Genomic DNA, 13315 nt, shown 5'->3' on the forward strand with positions numbered 1-13315 from the left:
TAACTGGAAGTCCACATCACTGGGAAGGAGCGCGGGCTGGTCCTGGGCTCTCCGGCCCCTTTCCTGAGCTGTCCCGAGGGGAGAAGGTGGGTGGGCACCGGCGTGCCGGGCTACAGTGGGCCTGCCTGGCCTCGCAAATGTCTTTCATGCTGATTGGTTGTGACAAGAGCGAGCTCAGCCCCGGAACGTGGTAATGAGCGCAGTCAGTGGGCAATTTGCATCGATTTCACTTCCTCGGGAGGCGAGTTGCAGGTCTGACGCCAGCCAGCCACGTGGGACTGCAGGCAGTCGCAATGTGAGGGGCTGATGTGGGGCTTGTGGGGGCTTGGGGATTTTGGAGGAGGGCCACCCCAGAGGGAGAGCATGGTTACGTTGGCACCCTGCCGTCCTTGAAGGTGACTCTCTCAGGGACGTGGTCCTCCCCTCGGCGCCTGCCCTGGCTCACCTGGTAGTGGGCCCAGCAGGCCTCCCAGATGCGTAGGGCCTCGGCTTCAGGGAACTCGCGCTTGAAGCACAGGAGCAGCCAGCGGTGGCAGAAGAGCATCTGCAGGCCATCCTCACCCAGTGACACCAGATGCTGGTAGAAGCGCTGGTGTGTCAGCCGCAGAAGCTCGCGTAGGTACAGCTGGGGTAAGGCAGGGAGAGTCAGCCCCCAGCCCCAGGCCGCTCTGCCCGCCTGGCCCAGGACACCCGCTCACCCTGGAGCCGGTCCCTCTGTGCCCGTGTCAGCACCTGCATACTTTACTCTGCCCCTGACTCACACCTCTTTGCCACATTCCAGACTGTTCCAGAGGCCTGGTGTGGCCCAGGGCAGTGGAGCGTAGGACCCTGCTGTGGAGGAGCGGCTAATGGCAGCTCCCTGCTGGGAAGGCTCCCTGCTGGAAAGGCTCCCAGGTCCTTGGTGGCTACGTGGGGGCAGTTGCTGATACCCCCTACTTCCTGAGAACTCTGGGTTCAACGACCCTCCTCCACTGAGATCACAGAGATCCATCATTTTCTAGAGCTGCTCCGAGCAGAGAGGGGGCAGTTCTGAACCCCAGGACACTCAATTCTTGCACGTAAGGTCACTACCCAGTGACGTGGGACAAGCTCGAGGCTATTTCTGGCTGCTGACTTCACCAGCGCCACTGGAAAATCAATCTCCAGCAGCTAATGAGTCACGGGGCTGTGTGGGGCTGGGGCACGTCAGGGGCACGTGGCGTCAGACCCCGTAATTGCCTCCCCAGGTACCGTGGAAACCTGACGTCACACGGCTGGGGAGAGTGGGCTTGGCTGGGATCACACGCTCTCAAGATCACAGCCCGGTAATCTTGGGGTGGGGGCTCGATGAGTCACAGGCCCCTTCCCACACAAGTGGCCCTTTGTTCCTGCAAGAACGGGACTCATGGGCCCCTCGTAGGAACTGTTTCTGGGGATTCTTCCCCACCTACCAGTTTCTCCACCCTGTGGCCCACAGCAGGGTCAAGTCCACACATGTGGCCGCCCCCCTGCCTCACAGAAGCTCCCAATCCCCCAGGTGTCCCCTACCTTCCAATCCATACCTCCTGGCTCCCTTTCCTCAAATCCTCTGCTGTGTTCTGCTCTCCCATCCACAGAACTCAATGGTCCCCTAACGGTTACTCTAAAGGACATGCTCCTTGGCCCCCCCCCCCCAACATTCGGTGCTGCCTGGTCTGTGTAGGTTAGGGGAGGCCATAAAGGGAGGGGTGCTGGCAGGGCACTGCAGAAAAGGCCTGCTGTCCTTGGGGGGGGGGTGACAACTACCCAGTGAGCCTCAAGGTGGCTTCAGGAGCCCCTCCTAGCCCCGCCCCACTAAGGAGCCCTGGCTGTGTGGAACCCCTGCAGGGAACATCCCGGATGCACCTCAGGACCCGTTTTACAAAGCTCAGGGTCAGGTGTGGTAGGGCCCTCTTTCCTTACCCCTCCAGGGAGCCCGGGCTGGGATGCCGTGTGCAGGCGGTGAAAGGCCCCCAGGAAGGGCCCCGCACAGCCCAGAGTGTGGGGTGGGCATGGCGGCACGTGTCCCGGGACCTGGGAGCAGCATGTGGCCCTCTTGGGAGAGCTGGCCCTTCCCCAGAGGCCCAGGGATGAGCCTCTGTACCTCAGTGGCTTTCCTGCTGCCTCATGACCCACAGCGGCCAGGTCCCGCGTGGCCACCAGCACCTCTCTCACAGCTGTCCACCACACATGTCCCCGAGCCTCACCAGCTGCTTCTCCATGTCTTCGTCCCGAGGAGAGCTGACAAAGATGGTGTTGTGCATGAGACCCACAAAGCACCAGAAGGTGTCTGATTCGTCCAGGACCTCGGCCAGGATGGGCGCGACCAGGTCCGACATGCCTTGTGAGTAGCCGATGGCCGGGTTGTACACAGCGTAGTTCAGCAAGATTCTCCTGGTGACACAGCGCAGAGAGCAGGGCGGCCAGTGAGGGTGCCCACCACATAGCCTACCTCTGCTGTCCTCTTGGTGGCATGACGCCTGGGCCAGCAGAACCCCAGGCTGGAAACCCAGGGCTGCCTGGACCCTCCGTCCTCTGCCTCAGTCTGAGGAAGGAGGGCAGCTCTGGGGACTGTCTCTTAAGCCGTGGAAAGGTAATGGCCTGCAATTAGCCACTCACCAGGCCCAGGCCTGAGTGCAGGGGGAAGGAGGAATGTGGGTCTGATTTTCTTAATGGTCGACTGCCTGTGACAAAGGGTGGGCTGGCAGGCACATTTTTATGGGCTGCTAATTTTGTGCAATTATTTGCCAGGCGGCAGCAGAATGTCAAAGATGCCAGCCCTGGCTCTGTGGCTCCGCGTGGCTTCATCACCCGGAGGACCACCCATTGGGAGACACTGGCGGAGGCTCAGGCACCATTCAAGTGAGCCAAGCAAGGACAGGCTTGGTGGATGCCCAGGGGACGGGGCCTTCCCTGGCTGATTGAAGTTGACTCAAATAGCTAATGAGCCTCTGCTTCTGGGGTGGCTATAGGAACCCAGAAGAAAGACCCCCGTGCCCGCAGGCGCTGCTGCTGCTTGTCCACTCCCCAGGGGGCACGTGGCCCCAGGGACACGGCGGGTACCTCATGCTCTCCACGTTCGGGTTGCCTTCGCCTCGGAAGAACTGGTTGCTCCTGTCTGTCCGAACCACGTCCTTGTCCACGGTGAACTGCACAGCGCGCCAGAATGCCCTGTGCTCCTCAGGGCTCATGGACAGCCTGGCACAGAGCAGGGCGCCCGCTGGCACTCAGCGAGCCGCACGCACCTGTACATGCACACGCATGCGCTCCGTCCCTCCCAAACCCTGACCCTGGATAGGAACTGGGGGCGCTGCTGCCGCTGGCAGACCCTCCAGCTCCCCACTGACTTGGGAGGTAGGCGTGTCCAAGGGGTTCCACAATATGAACTTGGCCTCATGGGAGGAGACCTGAGTGCAGCCCCCAGGCCGGCCAGGCCCAGATGGACCGCAGCTGTGGGGCTCCCGGTGGGACCCTGGAGATCCCGCCGCCACCCCAGCGCCCACTTAAGTCTGTAGAAAAAGAATTCTAAAACCTTGACATGTGGGCTACAGAGCACCTGGCGTAATGACTGCACTTATCCATCCCTATCACTCAGTCTGCGGAGACCCATTCTCCAAAGAGACGCTGGGTCACGGACCATATTATCAATGCCGAATTGCACCTCAAATTGCCTTTTCGAATGACATTTCCCTCCCGGAGCGGACAGCTACCTTTTCTGCTGGATCTCGGCGTATTCCTTTCGCTTCTGCACCCGTAGTACCTCCCTCTCCTCCGACGTGGACTCGTGGCTGTAATAACGCAGCAGGAAAGGCCAGACCTCCCCCCGGATTGACACATCAATGCCGCCGAAGAAAATGGCCTGGAGGAAGCGGCAGGAGTTGGGGAGGGGCCAACACAGGGCTGCTCCGAGCACCCCCAGGTCCCCGGAGGTTGGTGTTTCGGGAGCTTGGCCGCCCCTGCTGACAACTGATGGCTGCAATTTGCACATGTTTGGGAGGGGAAAGGGCCGGCCCCCCATTCCCATACAGGGCACAGCCGGGCTCATTTCAATGTCAATACCCCCCCGGGGTGGCGCTCGGATGGACGTGTCGTTCTCACGTCACGGCCTAATCCCCGGTTTGGGAAGTGCAGCGTTCCACTGCGAGCTCTTCTATACAGACTGCGTGGGACCCCCAAACCCGAGGCAGCGGCTTTGATTGCTCGGTCAGCCGTGCTCACAGTTCCTCGCACAAGGGGACCGACACCCCCAGGGGGTGGCCCTGACCTCGGCCCTGGCTCTCGTCCCCCGGGGCACCGGGCCTCACCTTGCGCAGCTTATACTCCTCCTCTACCTGGCCCAACTCGTTGAGGTGCCCGAGCCAGGCGGAGACGTCCAGCCTCCGGTACATGCTCTCCTCCGGGTGTGTCTCCGAGGAGGGCAGTTTGGGCCGTCGGATGGAGAACTGCATGCATGTCTTTTCGTCAGTGACCTGCTGGACGGGAGGAAAGCGGGAAGATGGGTGTCCAGGGCACGTCTTTCGAAGCGAGCGAGGCTCTTCAGGGATGTGAAAGCCCTTCCTTCTCTCTTCTGAAAGGAGGGAGCGCCTCTCCCCTGCCCATAAACCCCTAAATGGCAACTGTAATTAGGCACAATTAAAACAAAAATACCTTCGTCTTCACGGCAGTTCCCCCACTGCGGGGCTCCCTGGCCCACTCCCACCGACCGACCGACCGGCGGCCCCCTCACCGCCCCCGTCCCCCGACTCCCCCTCCGACCCCGGCCACAAAACAGAATTAATGCCTCGTTCGGCCCTACTTCCCTCTGCCTCTGCCGGGAGGGCCTGCAGTAAATTACATGTGATTGGGCCACATACAAAGGGATTGCTGTTCTGGGAGCGGGGAGCCCGCCTGTCAGCTTGTCTCCACGGGCAGTCACGAATCCAGGGCAAAACTGCAGCTGACATTTAATTCAAAAATCAAAGGTTGTTCCATGTGGGGGGAGAAAAGCCGTGGTACCGTAATAAGGGAAGCCAGCAGGAGGCTCGGCGGGAAGGAAGGGAATGTTAAAGTCGGCCCCATTTCTAATAAGCACATACAGTATCTTAAACCAATAATTAAAGAGCTCTCATTACATTTGTATGTAGATTGAGCAAAATATGGCAGGAAGCCTTGTCAAAACATGATTTTTTCAAGTGCAGAGCACTGACTTTACAAAAAGTCCTGGGTACATGTTTCAAGCCCAAAGTTGCTGCCCTATCAGCCACTAGTGACCACGGTCACGCCCCACGAGGCCTGGGCCCAGGAGGAGAGAGACGTGCCCAGAAGTCCTGGACCCCCATGGAGGAGGGGGGAGGGGCTCAGCACCAGGTGTCTCCAGGGTGGGACCTCCCCGCACCCTGGGCAGCGCCCGCCGTCCTCTGGGCTACCTGGTCTTTGAGGTGCGTCTCGGCACAGTATTTCCACTGCTGAAACACATCTGCCAGCTTGTCCAGACCGCCATGATGGAAGTGGAAAACCTTGTACTGGCTCTCCCGGCTGGCCACGACCAGCTGGCCGCTGGTACAGGCTTCATCGCTGGGCCGCGATTGGAGGGGGAGAGAAAAGGGAGGAGTGCGTAAACATGGGGTTTTATTTCCAAGTATAATCAGAGGCCACTCAGATCGACCTCAGAGGCAGGAAACAGGAAGTCCCTGTGGAGTTTGGCTGCTGGCGGGAGGGGGACCGAATTATGCCCCAACAGAAGCCATCACCCTTTTTGCTGAAGAAGGCAAAACAGCTTTTTCCTGGGGAGGCAGAGAAGTAGGACTGTCCACACTCTGCGCTCCTGGGGCGACCTGCCACAGCGGCCTTCTGTCCCCACCCCTGCCTGCCAGGCCTTACAGCTTCTTCTCGGAGGGACAGTGGGACGTGCATGTCGTTAGTGGAATCAGAATTTGAACCTGGGGAGGCAGCCCTCAGAGAACCCCCTCCATCAGGCGTGGGTGGCACTCTGGGAAAATCCTCCAGTGAGGTCGTCGACCATCCATGAGGCCATCAGCCCGACCTTGGCGGCCCTTCCATAAAAGGCTGGAATGTGGCTCTGGGTCTGGGAACCCCCTCTGGTGACACGCCTGCTGCTTCGAAGCACAGGTCTTTGGTTGGTGTCATCTTGAGGCTGGGCCACCCGCCTTTCAGGAGAAGAGATCTGATGTGGCTATTGAGCAGGACGGCTTGCCCATCACGAAAGAAAGGAGGCCTCCCTCCAGAAAGCCCGCCCCATCCCAACAGCCGCCAGTGGGTGACGGGAGCACCTGCAGCTACCCCGCTCTGGAGCCCAGGTTGGCTTGTCCCCGGACCACAGCCAGAGTCCCACGCAACGGCTGGCCACCCCCGCCATGAAGATGGGTGAAAGCGTTTGGGAGCCACCCCAACCGGCTTCCTGTGGGACAGCCATCGTGGGGCCCCATGGGGGGCTGATGACATTTACGACATTAGGAAGCTGGTGTTAGTGCCACCCACCGAGGAACCCTGCACACAGGCCAACTTCCAGGCAGCCGTGGAGAGCTGGTTCTCACCTGAAGAAAAGACGCAGGGAGCGCATGTGTCCCAGGTCCACGCGGAACACGCCGCAGGTCTGCTCCAAGGCACGCGCCCTCTGCGGCTCGTCCCAGCGCGGGGTCTGCAGGAGGCCATCGCTGTCCGGGAACCGCAGGTGGGAGTCTGCGCTGGAGGGGGAGCTGGGGAAGCAGGTCATGTGATGGTCACACAGCTCTGTGCCAGCAGCCCCGGGGCAGGGACAGGGAGGGTGTGGGGGAAACCACTTAAACATGCACGCCAGGCTTAGTCACCCATTCACAGACACGGCCAAATGCGCCTGCGTGTAGCAGGCTCTCCAGACATCCATGGATGAATGAATGAATGAATGAATGAATGAATGAATCCACTACAAGTCACCCCCAGTGGCATTTTCTTGTGGATGGGAAAGCATTTTCGCGAACAAATGCCATTCTAGTTCATGACAGATGAGGTCCTACTGACAAGTCCTCACTCGGCTGTGTGACCTTGGGCAGGTTACCAAGCCTTTCTGAGCCTCAGTTTCCTCATTTGCAAAGTGAGGATAATAGCAGGGCTTTGTGTAGGAGAAAGGGCTGCGGAGAGCTCAGTGCTGGGTCCCCAGGTCCTCGGGGTTGTTTCCTGACCATTTTAGACAGCGTGGGGTTTGTTTGGGCTCCTGAAAAAATATCGGTTCAGTCTGTGGTTCAGTAAGGAAACATTTGAATGATTAATACTATTAATAGTAATAGTGAACATTTATAAATCAGTCAGTATGGGCCTGGCCCTGGGCTAACCAGTTCTCATGTGTTCTTATCACATGTAAACTTCACAATAATCCTATGAAACGAGGAGCATTAGTGCCCCCTGGAGCGTTAGTACAGAAGAGGAACTGAGGCCCAGCAAGGCTGAGTCACTTGCGGGAGGTCACACAGCCCGCAGCTGGTGGAGCTGGGACGTGAACCCAAACTTTGGGGCCTGTGTCCTCACCAGCATATTTTACTGCCTCTAAGTTTGAAGTTTAACAATACAACTCCATTTATTCTGCTTTAAAAAAAAAGTGAATGAATTTGGTTAGAACCCGCATGGCAAAATGTTTTACTACATGGAGTCAGCCACACCGCCGGTTAACCGCTGTCCCTTGAGATTTAATAGTAACATGTAGCAAATGCCTGCTAAAGGATAATCAGAGTAAATGCAACCACAGCGCTCGACAGATACGACTGCAATCGCTTTATCCTGTTTCGCCCAGAACGTAAGTGTCAGAGGTGATTCATCCCCAGGCACCTCGTCCTCATGTGGGCACCAGGTCTCTAAATGAAGCTACTTTGGACGGTTCGAGCACAGTCCCGCGTGACTCAGAACTTCCTCAAAGACAGAATGCCTTCGGAGGACCTTTGCTCCTCCTGGAATAGAACTGAGCCCGGTTTGGGGCTGCCGGGGCTTTTCTTCCCTTCCTGTCTAATGAAGTGGCCTAAGCTGTCTTCCCATTTCGATGGGGCACTTGGGCTCTCGGAGGAAACAGACCCAGGTACAAATTGATAGCCAGATAGGAAAGTGCACAGATGAGCTGAATTACTGTGGCCACACGGCAAACTCGGACCCAAAAAGGCTGACGGATTCGCCCGTCTTCCCAAGTGGACTCTAACCGAGCTGCACTATGAAATCATTGTTTGCAAAAGAAGGCAAGTCACAGGTCTGAACACAGCCCCCCACCAGGCCACTTTATGCAGAGTCTCATAATCTGCTTATTGAGCAGTCCGCGACACTGCAGTGGCTAGAAGAGCGTGTGCCCAGCGTGTCCCCTGCCCATTCCAGGCTCGCCTCCAAACTGGCCCCGAGAGGGGCCACCCCCAAAAAGGGTGACATTATTTCTAGCCCCTCTCCCCAATCCTCCCCACCGCCTTTCTGCACACACCCACTAGCACCCTCCAAAACCGGCATGCCCCTCCCAACACATTGCGGGGCAGACCAAGATTTCCAGAAACCAGATCCAGGATGGAGACTCTCTGACAGAGTGGTGGGCCGAATATCTCTGTTCCAGCTTTGACCAGGAGGGCTGGTCTCTGGAGGGGGAGGAGCCCCAGAGAGAGGGCTCCCACATACTTCCTGCAGCAGCATGCCCCCGGGCAGAAGTCTGCTTTAGCCCTTTTCTATCTCCTTAGGGGACAATTATTTGTATTAATTAATTGATTGATGAATTAATTCAAGACACTATGCTTGGGACTTACCACTGGGGTTCTATCAACTTATTGTTCAGCTGACTCAAAAGGCTCAGAACAAAGGAAAATAAGAGCAGACATTTAAAAATGTTAAAATCTGGCCCCAATGTCTCTTTGACCTTGAGAACCACAACGCAATAATTTTGGAGGTTTCTTCTTCCCCCTTCAAGCTTATTCTGAAAGCTGAGACTGCCTGTATGTGTCCGTTATCTATTGCTATGTAACAAATGGGTTCAAATGTAACCACCTTTTATTCACTCACACAGTTCTCCTGGTTGGGCTAGGCTAAGTCAGGCTGTTCTGCAGGACCCTCTGGGGCTTATTTAGGCTACTATAGACATCGGGGCTGGATGCGGGTGGAAGGTCTGAGAAGGCCTCTATCCATGGGGTTTGGGAGCTCTGGTGCTGTCAGCTGGTCCCTCTCCTGTGGTCTCTTGTCATTGGTACCTGGGCTACGTTATGAAGCAGAGGAAGGAGCATGCGGAAAGTCCCAGGCTTCTTGAGGCCAGGCCCTGAAACTCACGGAATGTCACTTACACCACATCCTAACAGCCAAAGCAACTCACAAGGCCTGCACAGATTCAGGGGGTGGAGAAACACACACCACTCTTGAAAGGACGAATTGCAAAGAATTTGAGGCCATTTTCCATCCCTGACTGCGCATGGCACAGCATCGGTTACCAGGTGGAGAAAGAAGTCACTTGCTATGTTTTGCTGTGGCAATGCTGGCTCTTTTTCATTTCTGTTTTTACATTTTGGTGATCCTCAGCAGAGGACAAAAACTAAGAAATGCTGTATTTCTTAAGTTTAGGATCTTCTATTTTTATCTATAAAACATCTTTAACTTACAGCATATTGGGAGTTATTACCTAAATAATTAACCATCCTTTAACGCACCACACATAATTTTATGGACAAACCAGATGATATGCAGCACATGTGAATATTCTTAAAACCAAATTGCTCTGCATGTGTAAAAAGATAAAAAGTTAAAACTACGTATTTCAATTTTCCTGAGATTTTATTTCCTGACAGTTTTGTTGTTGTTGTTGCTTTTTTTCTAACTGTAACTTCAAGATTCCCAGACACTTTACATTTTCACCCCAGGCGTGAGTATTAAATGCCTCCATGTTCTGTACCAGGTCTATTCTAGGAGCTGGGGCAACATAAGCTACCAAGATACGTGGCATCCGGTCTTGAAGAGGAAACACATGTCACCCTAGATGACCATACTGTCCTATGCTATGACAGGCCCTAAATGACGGAGAACTGAGGCTCCTACCAACTTTTCTCCAGTTCCAACCAGTGGAACCCCAGCTGTGGGTGCCAAGCATACTGTCTTGCACTAATTCATCAATAAAGTAATGCAAATAATTTTCCCCTAAGGAGTTGGAAAAGGGCTAAAGCAGACTTCTGCCCGGGGGCAAGCTGCTTCACGAAGTGTGTGGTGGGCCCTCTCTCTGGGGCTCCTCCCCCTCCAGGGACCAGCCCTCCTGGCCACACCCGGAACAGGGATCTCCGGCCTATGACTGTCAGAGACTCTCCATCCTGGACCTGGTTTCTGGAAACCTTGGCCTGCCCTGTGGGGTGAACAGGGCGCAGTGTGTTGGGAAGGGCATACAGGTTTTAGAGGGTGGTGCTGGGTGCGTGCGGAGAGGCAGTAGGGAGGATTGGAGAGAGGGGCTGGATTTATGCCACACTTTGGTGTCTCCTCATAATTGCCAGAACTAGGAAGCAACCACAAGGCCCTTCAGTAGGTGATGGACAAACAAACTGTGGTCCATCCAGACAAGGGAATGTTATTCAGCTGCAAAAAGAAATGAACCATCTAGCCATGAAAAGACAAGGAGGAACCTTAGACGCACATTACTAAGTGAAAGAAGCCCAGTTGAGAAGGGTACATACTATATCATTTCAACTACGTGACATTCTGGAAAAGGCAAAACTATGGAGACAGTAAAAAGATCAGTGGTTGCCAGGGGATGGAGGTGATAAACAGGCAGAGAGCACAGAGGGTTTTTAGGGCAGTGAAACTGCTCAGTGTGATACCATAATGATGGATACGTGACATTATATATTTGTCACAACCCGTAAGAGTAACACCAAGAGTGACCCTGATGTAAACTGTGGGCTCTGATACTGATGTATCAATGCAAGTTCATTAACTGTAACAAATGCACCATCTGGTTGGGGTATTGACGGTGGGGGAGGCTGGGGGTAGATGGGGACTCTCTGTACCTTCTGCTCAATTTTGCTGTGAACCTAACATTGCTCTAAAAAATAAAATCTATTAAAAAAAGAGAAAAGCCAAAGAATGAATGAATATATATATATATAGGATCAAAATCTTTAACATGAAAAATGTATGTAAATCAAAAAGAAAAAACTGAATGCCCAATAGAAAAATGGCAAAAGAATAAGAAAAACAAATCACTAGAGACTAAACACAAATAACCAATAAAATTTGCATGTCCAGAGAAATGAAATAAATGCAAGTGGAAACAAGACACCATGGTGGGAGAGGTCTATGAAATTGGCAATCATTAAAAAACAAATTTTAAATCTAGTGTAGGTAAGGGTTTGGGGAAACGCATGCTTGCACAGCCGAGGGGACTTAAACTGGTCGCATTTCCCTGTACAGAGATTTGGAAATAGGATGCAAAAGGCTTAAAAATGTTTATACATCTTGACCTTTCATTTCTAAATTTTGTTCCTGAGAAAATAACCAGAGATGCCCTTGAAAAGTACATACATGAATCGAAGTAGAAAAAGCATCTGACAAAAATCTAACACTCGTTCATGATAAAAACTGTCAGCCAATGAAGACTAGGAGGGAATCTACTAGAATTGATAAAGGACACCTACAAACATTCTGCAGTTAACATCATAGTCAACAGTAAGGGGCTGAGTAGTTTCCCCTTTAAATCAGGATAAGGTAAGAACGCCTGCTTTCACCACATCCACTCAGTGCTGTACTGGAGGCCCTAGCCTCTGCATAAGGCAGGAAAAGGAAATAAAATGCATAAAAATCGGAAAAGAAGAAGTAAAACTGTTCCCTCCATGCAGATGATTGTTTACATGAAAAATCCTGTGGAATTTAAAAAGCAACTATTAGAACTAATAAGTGAATTTAGCAAGATTGCAGGATAAAATGTTAATGTGGAAAAATTAATTGTAATCTCAAAGACTAGCAATAGATAATTGAAAAACGTAATACATGAAAAATTCCATTTATAGTAGCAAAAAAACCCCTACATAAAATACTGAGAAATAAGTCTAACAAATGACATTCAAGACTTTGACACTGAAAAACACAAAACCTTGCTGAGAGAAACGAAAGGAAACCTGACTAAATGGAGAACTATACCATGTCCATGGATTGAAACAATCGTGACTGTTAAGATGGTAATCTTACCAAATGTATTTATACAGTCAACACAATCCCAGTCAAAATTTCAGCAGGATATTTTTGTGTGTAAAAATTGACACTCTGACTCTAAAATTCATTTGGAAATATAAAAGACCTAGAATAAACAAAGCAATTATAAAGAAGAAGAAAAAGAAGGAGGAGGAGGAGGAGGAAGTTAGAGGGCTTATCTGATTTTGAGACTTATAAACCTACGATAATCAAGGCAGTTTGGAATTGGCGAAAAGGTAGATTTTTAAATCAATGGAAAGGTAGAGGGAGTCCAGACACAGACAAATATGATCAATTGATTTTGACAAAGTTGCAATGGAGAAAGGACAGGTTTCCACAAATGGTGTTATGTCAACTGGATAGCTGCATGAAAAAAAATTAACATCAACGCTTTCCTCATGTCATAAACAAATTAATACAGACCTACATATAATACCCAAAACTATAAAACTTCTAGAAGAATCCATAAGAGAAAAACTTTGTGACCTTAGGATAGGCCCATGTTTCTTAGAACACAAAAAGCACAAACCATAAAAGAAATAATAAAGTGGAAAATTAAAATCAGTTTTCTTCAAAATACACCATTAAGGAAAACAAAGATACAAGCCATAAAATATTCAATACAAGCAGAAAATATTCACAACACTTATATCCAATAAAAGACTTTTATCCAGAACATGTCGGAGGAACTCTTAAAACTCAATAGTATTGTTAAACAAAGTGTTCTTAGCTATGACACCAAAAGCAAAATCCATAAAAGAAAAAAACTGATAAATTGGATTTCATTAAAATGAAAAACTTCTGCTTTTTGAAAGACACTGTTAAGAAAATTAAAAGACAAGACACAGACTAGGAAATTTTTGCAAAACACATATCTGATAAAGGATTTGCATCCAAAATATACAAAAAAAACCCTCAAAACTCAGTAATAAGAAAACAAACAAGACAGTTTAAAAACTGGCAAAAGATCTGAAAAGACACTTCACCAAATGAGGAGGCGAATAAACATATGACATCATTTATCACGAGAAAAGTGTAAATAGAAATCACAATGTACTATAAACAAACACCATACGAGGTCTGACAATTAAGTTCACGAACTTGTTGTAACAATGTTGCTAACCTTTTTTGATATCAGAGGGATTATTCATTATGAATTTGTACCAAC

General features: G+C 51.6%; 1 protein-coding gene across 3 annotated transcripts in view; it reads right to left on the reverse strand.

Moving 5' to 3' along the window:
• The window catches only part of TBC1D16 (TBC1 domain family member 16), a 67040-nt gene that overhangs the window by 4012 nt on the left and 49713 nt on the right, over positions 1–13315 (reverse strand). For 2 of the 3 annotated variants that reach the window (XR_004421414.1, XM_033091901.1), the window contains exons 4-10: positions 6531–6692; positions 5403–5550; positions 4302–4469; positions 3708–3856; positions 3061–3195; positions 2205–2391; positions 446–625 (exon numbers count right to left, since the gene is read on the reverse strand). Coding sequence is in view for 2 of the 3 variants with exons in the window: in XM_033091901.1 (XP_032947792.1) it covers positions 446–625; positions 2205–2391; positions 3061–3195; positions 3708–3856; positions 4302–4469; positions 5403–5550; positions 6531–6692 (1129 nt within the window). In the remaining variant the exon portion in view is untranslated. The remainder of the gene's footprint in view (positions 1–445; positions 626–2204; positions 2392–3060; positions 3196–3707; positions 3857–4301; positions 4470–5402; positions 5551–6530; positions 6693–13315) is intronic. The other variant, XM_033091902.1, reaches the window with a different exon arrangement.

The sequence above is a fragment of the Rhinolophus ferrumequinum genome, chromosome 21, assembly GCF_004115265.2.
Source record: "Rhinolophus ferrumequinum isolate MPI-CBG mRhiFer1 chromosome 21, mRhiFer1_v1.p, whole genome shotgun sequence".
Taxonomy (NCBI): Eukaryota; Metazoa; Chordata; class Mammalia; order Chiroptera; family Rhinolophidae; genus Rhinolophus; species Rhinolophus ferrumequinum.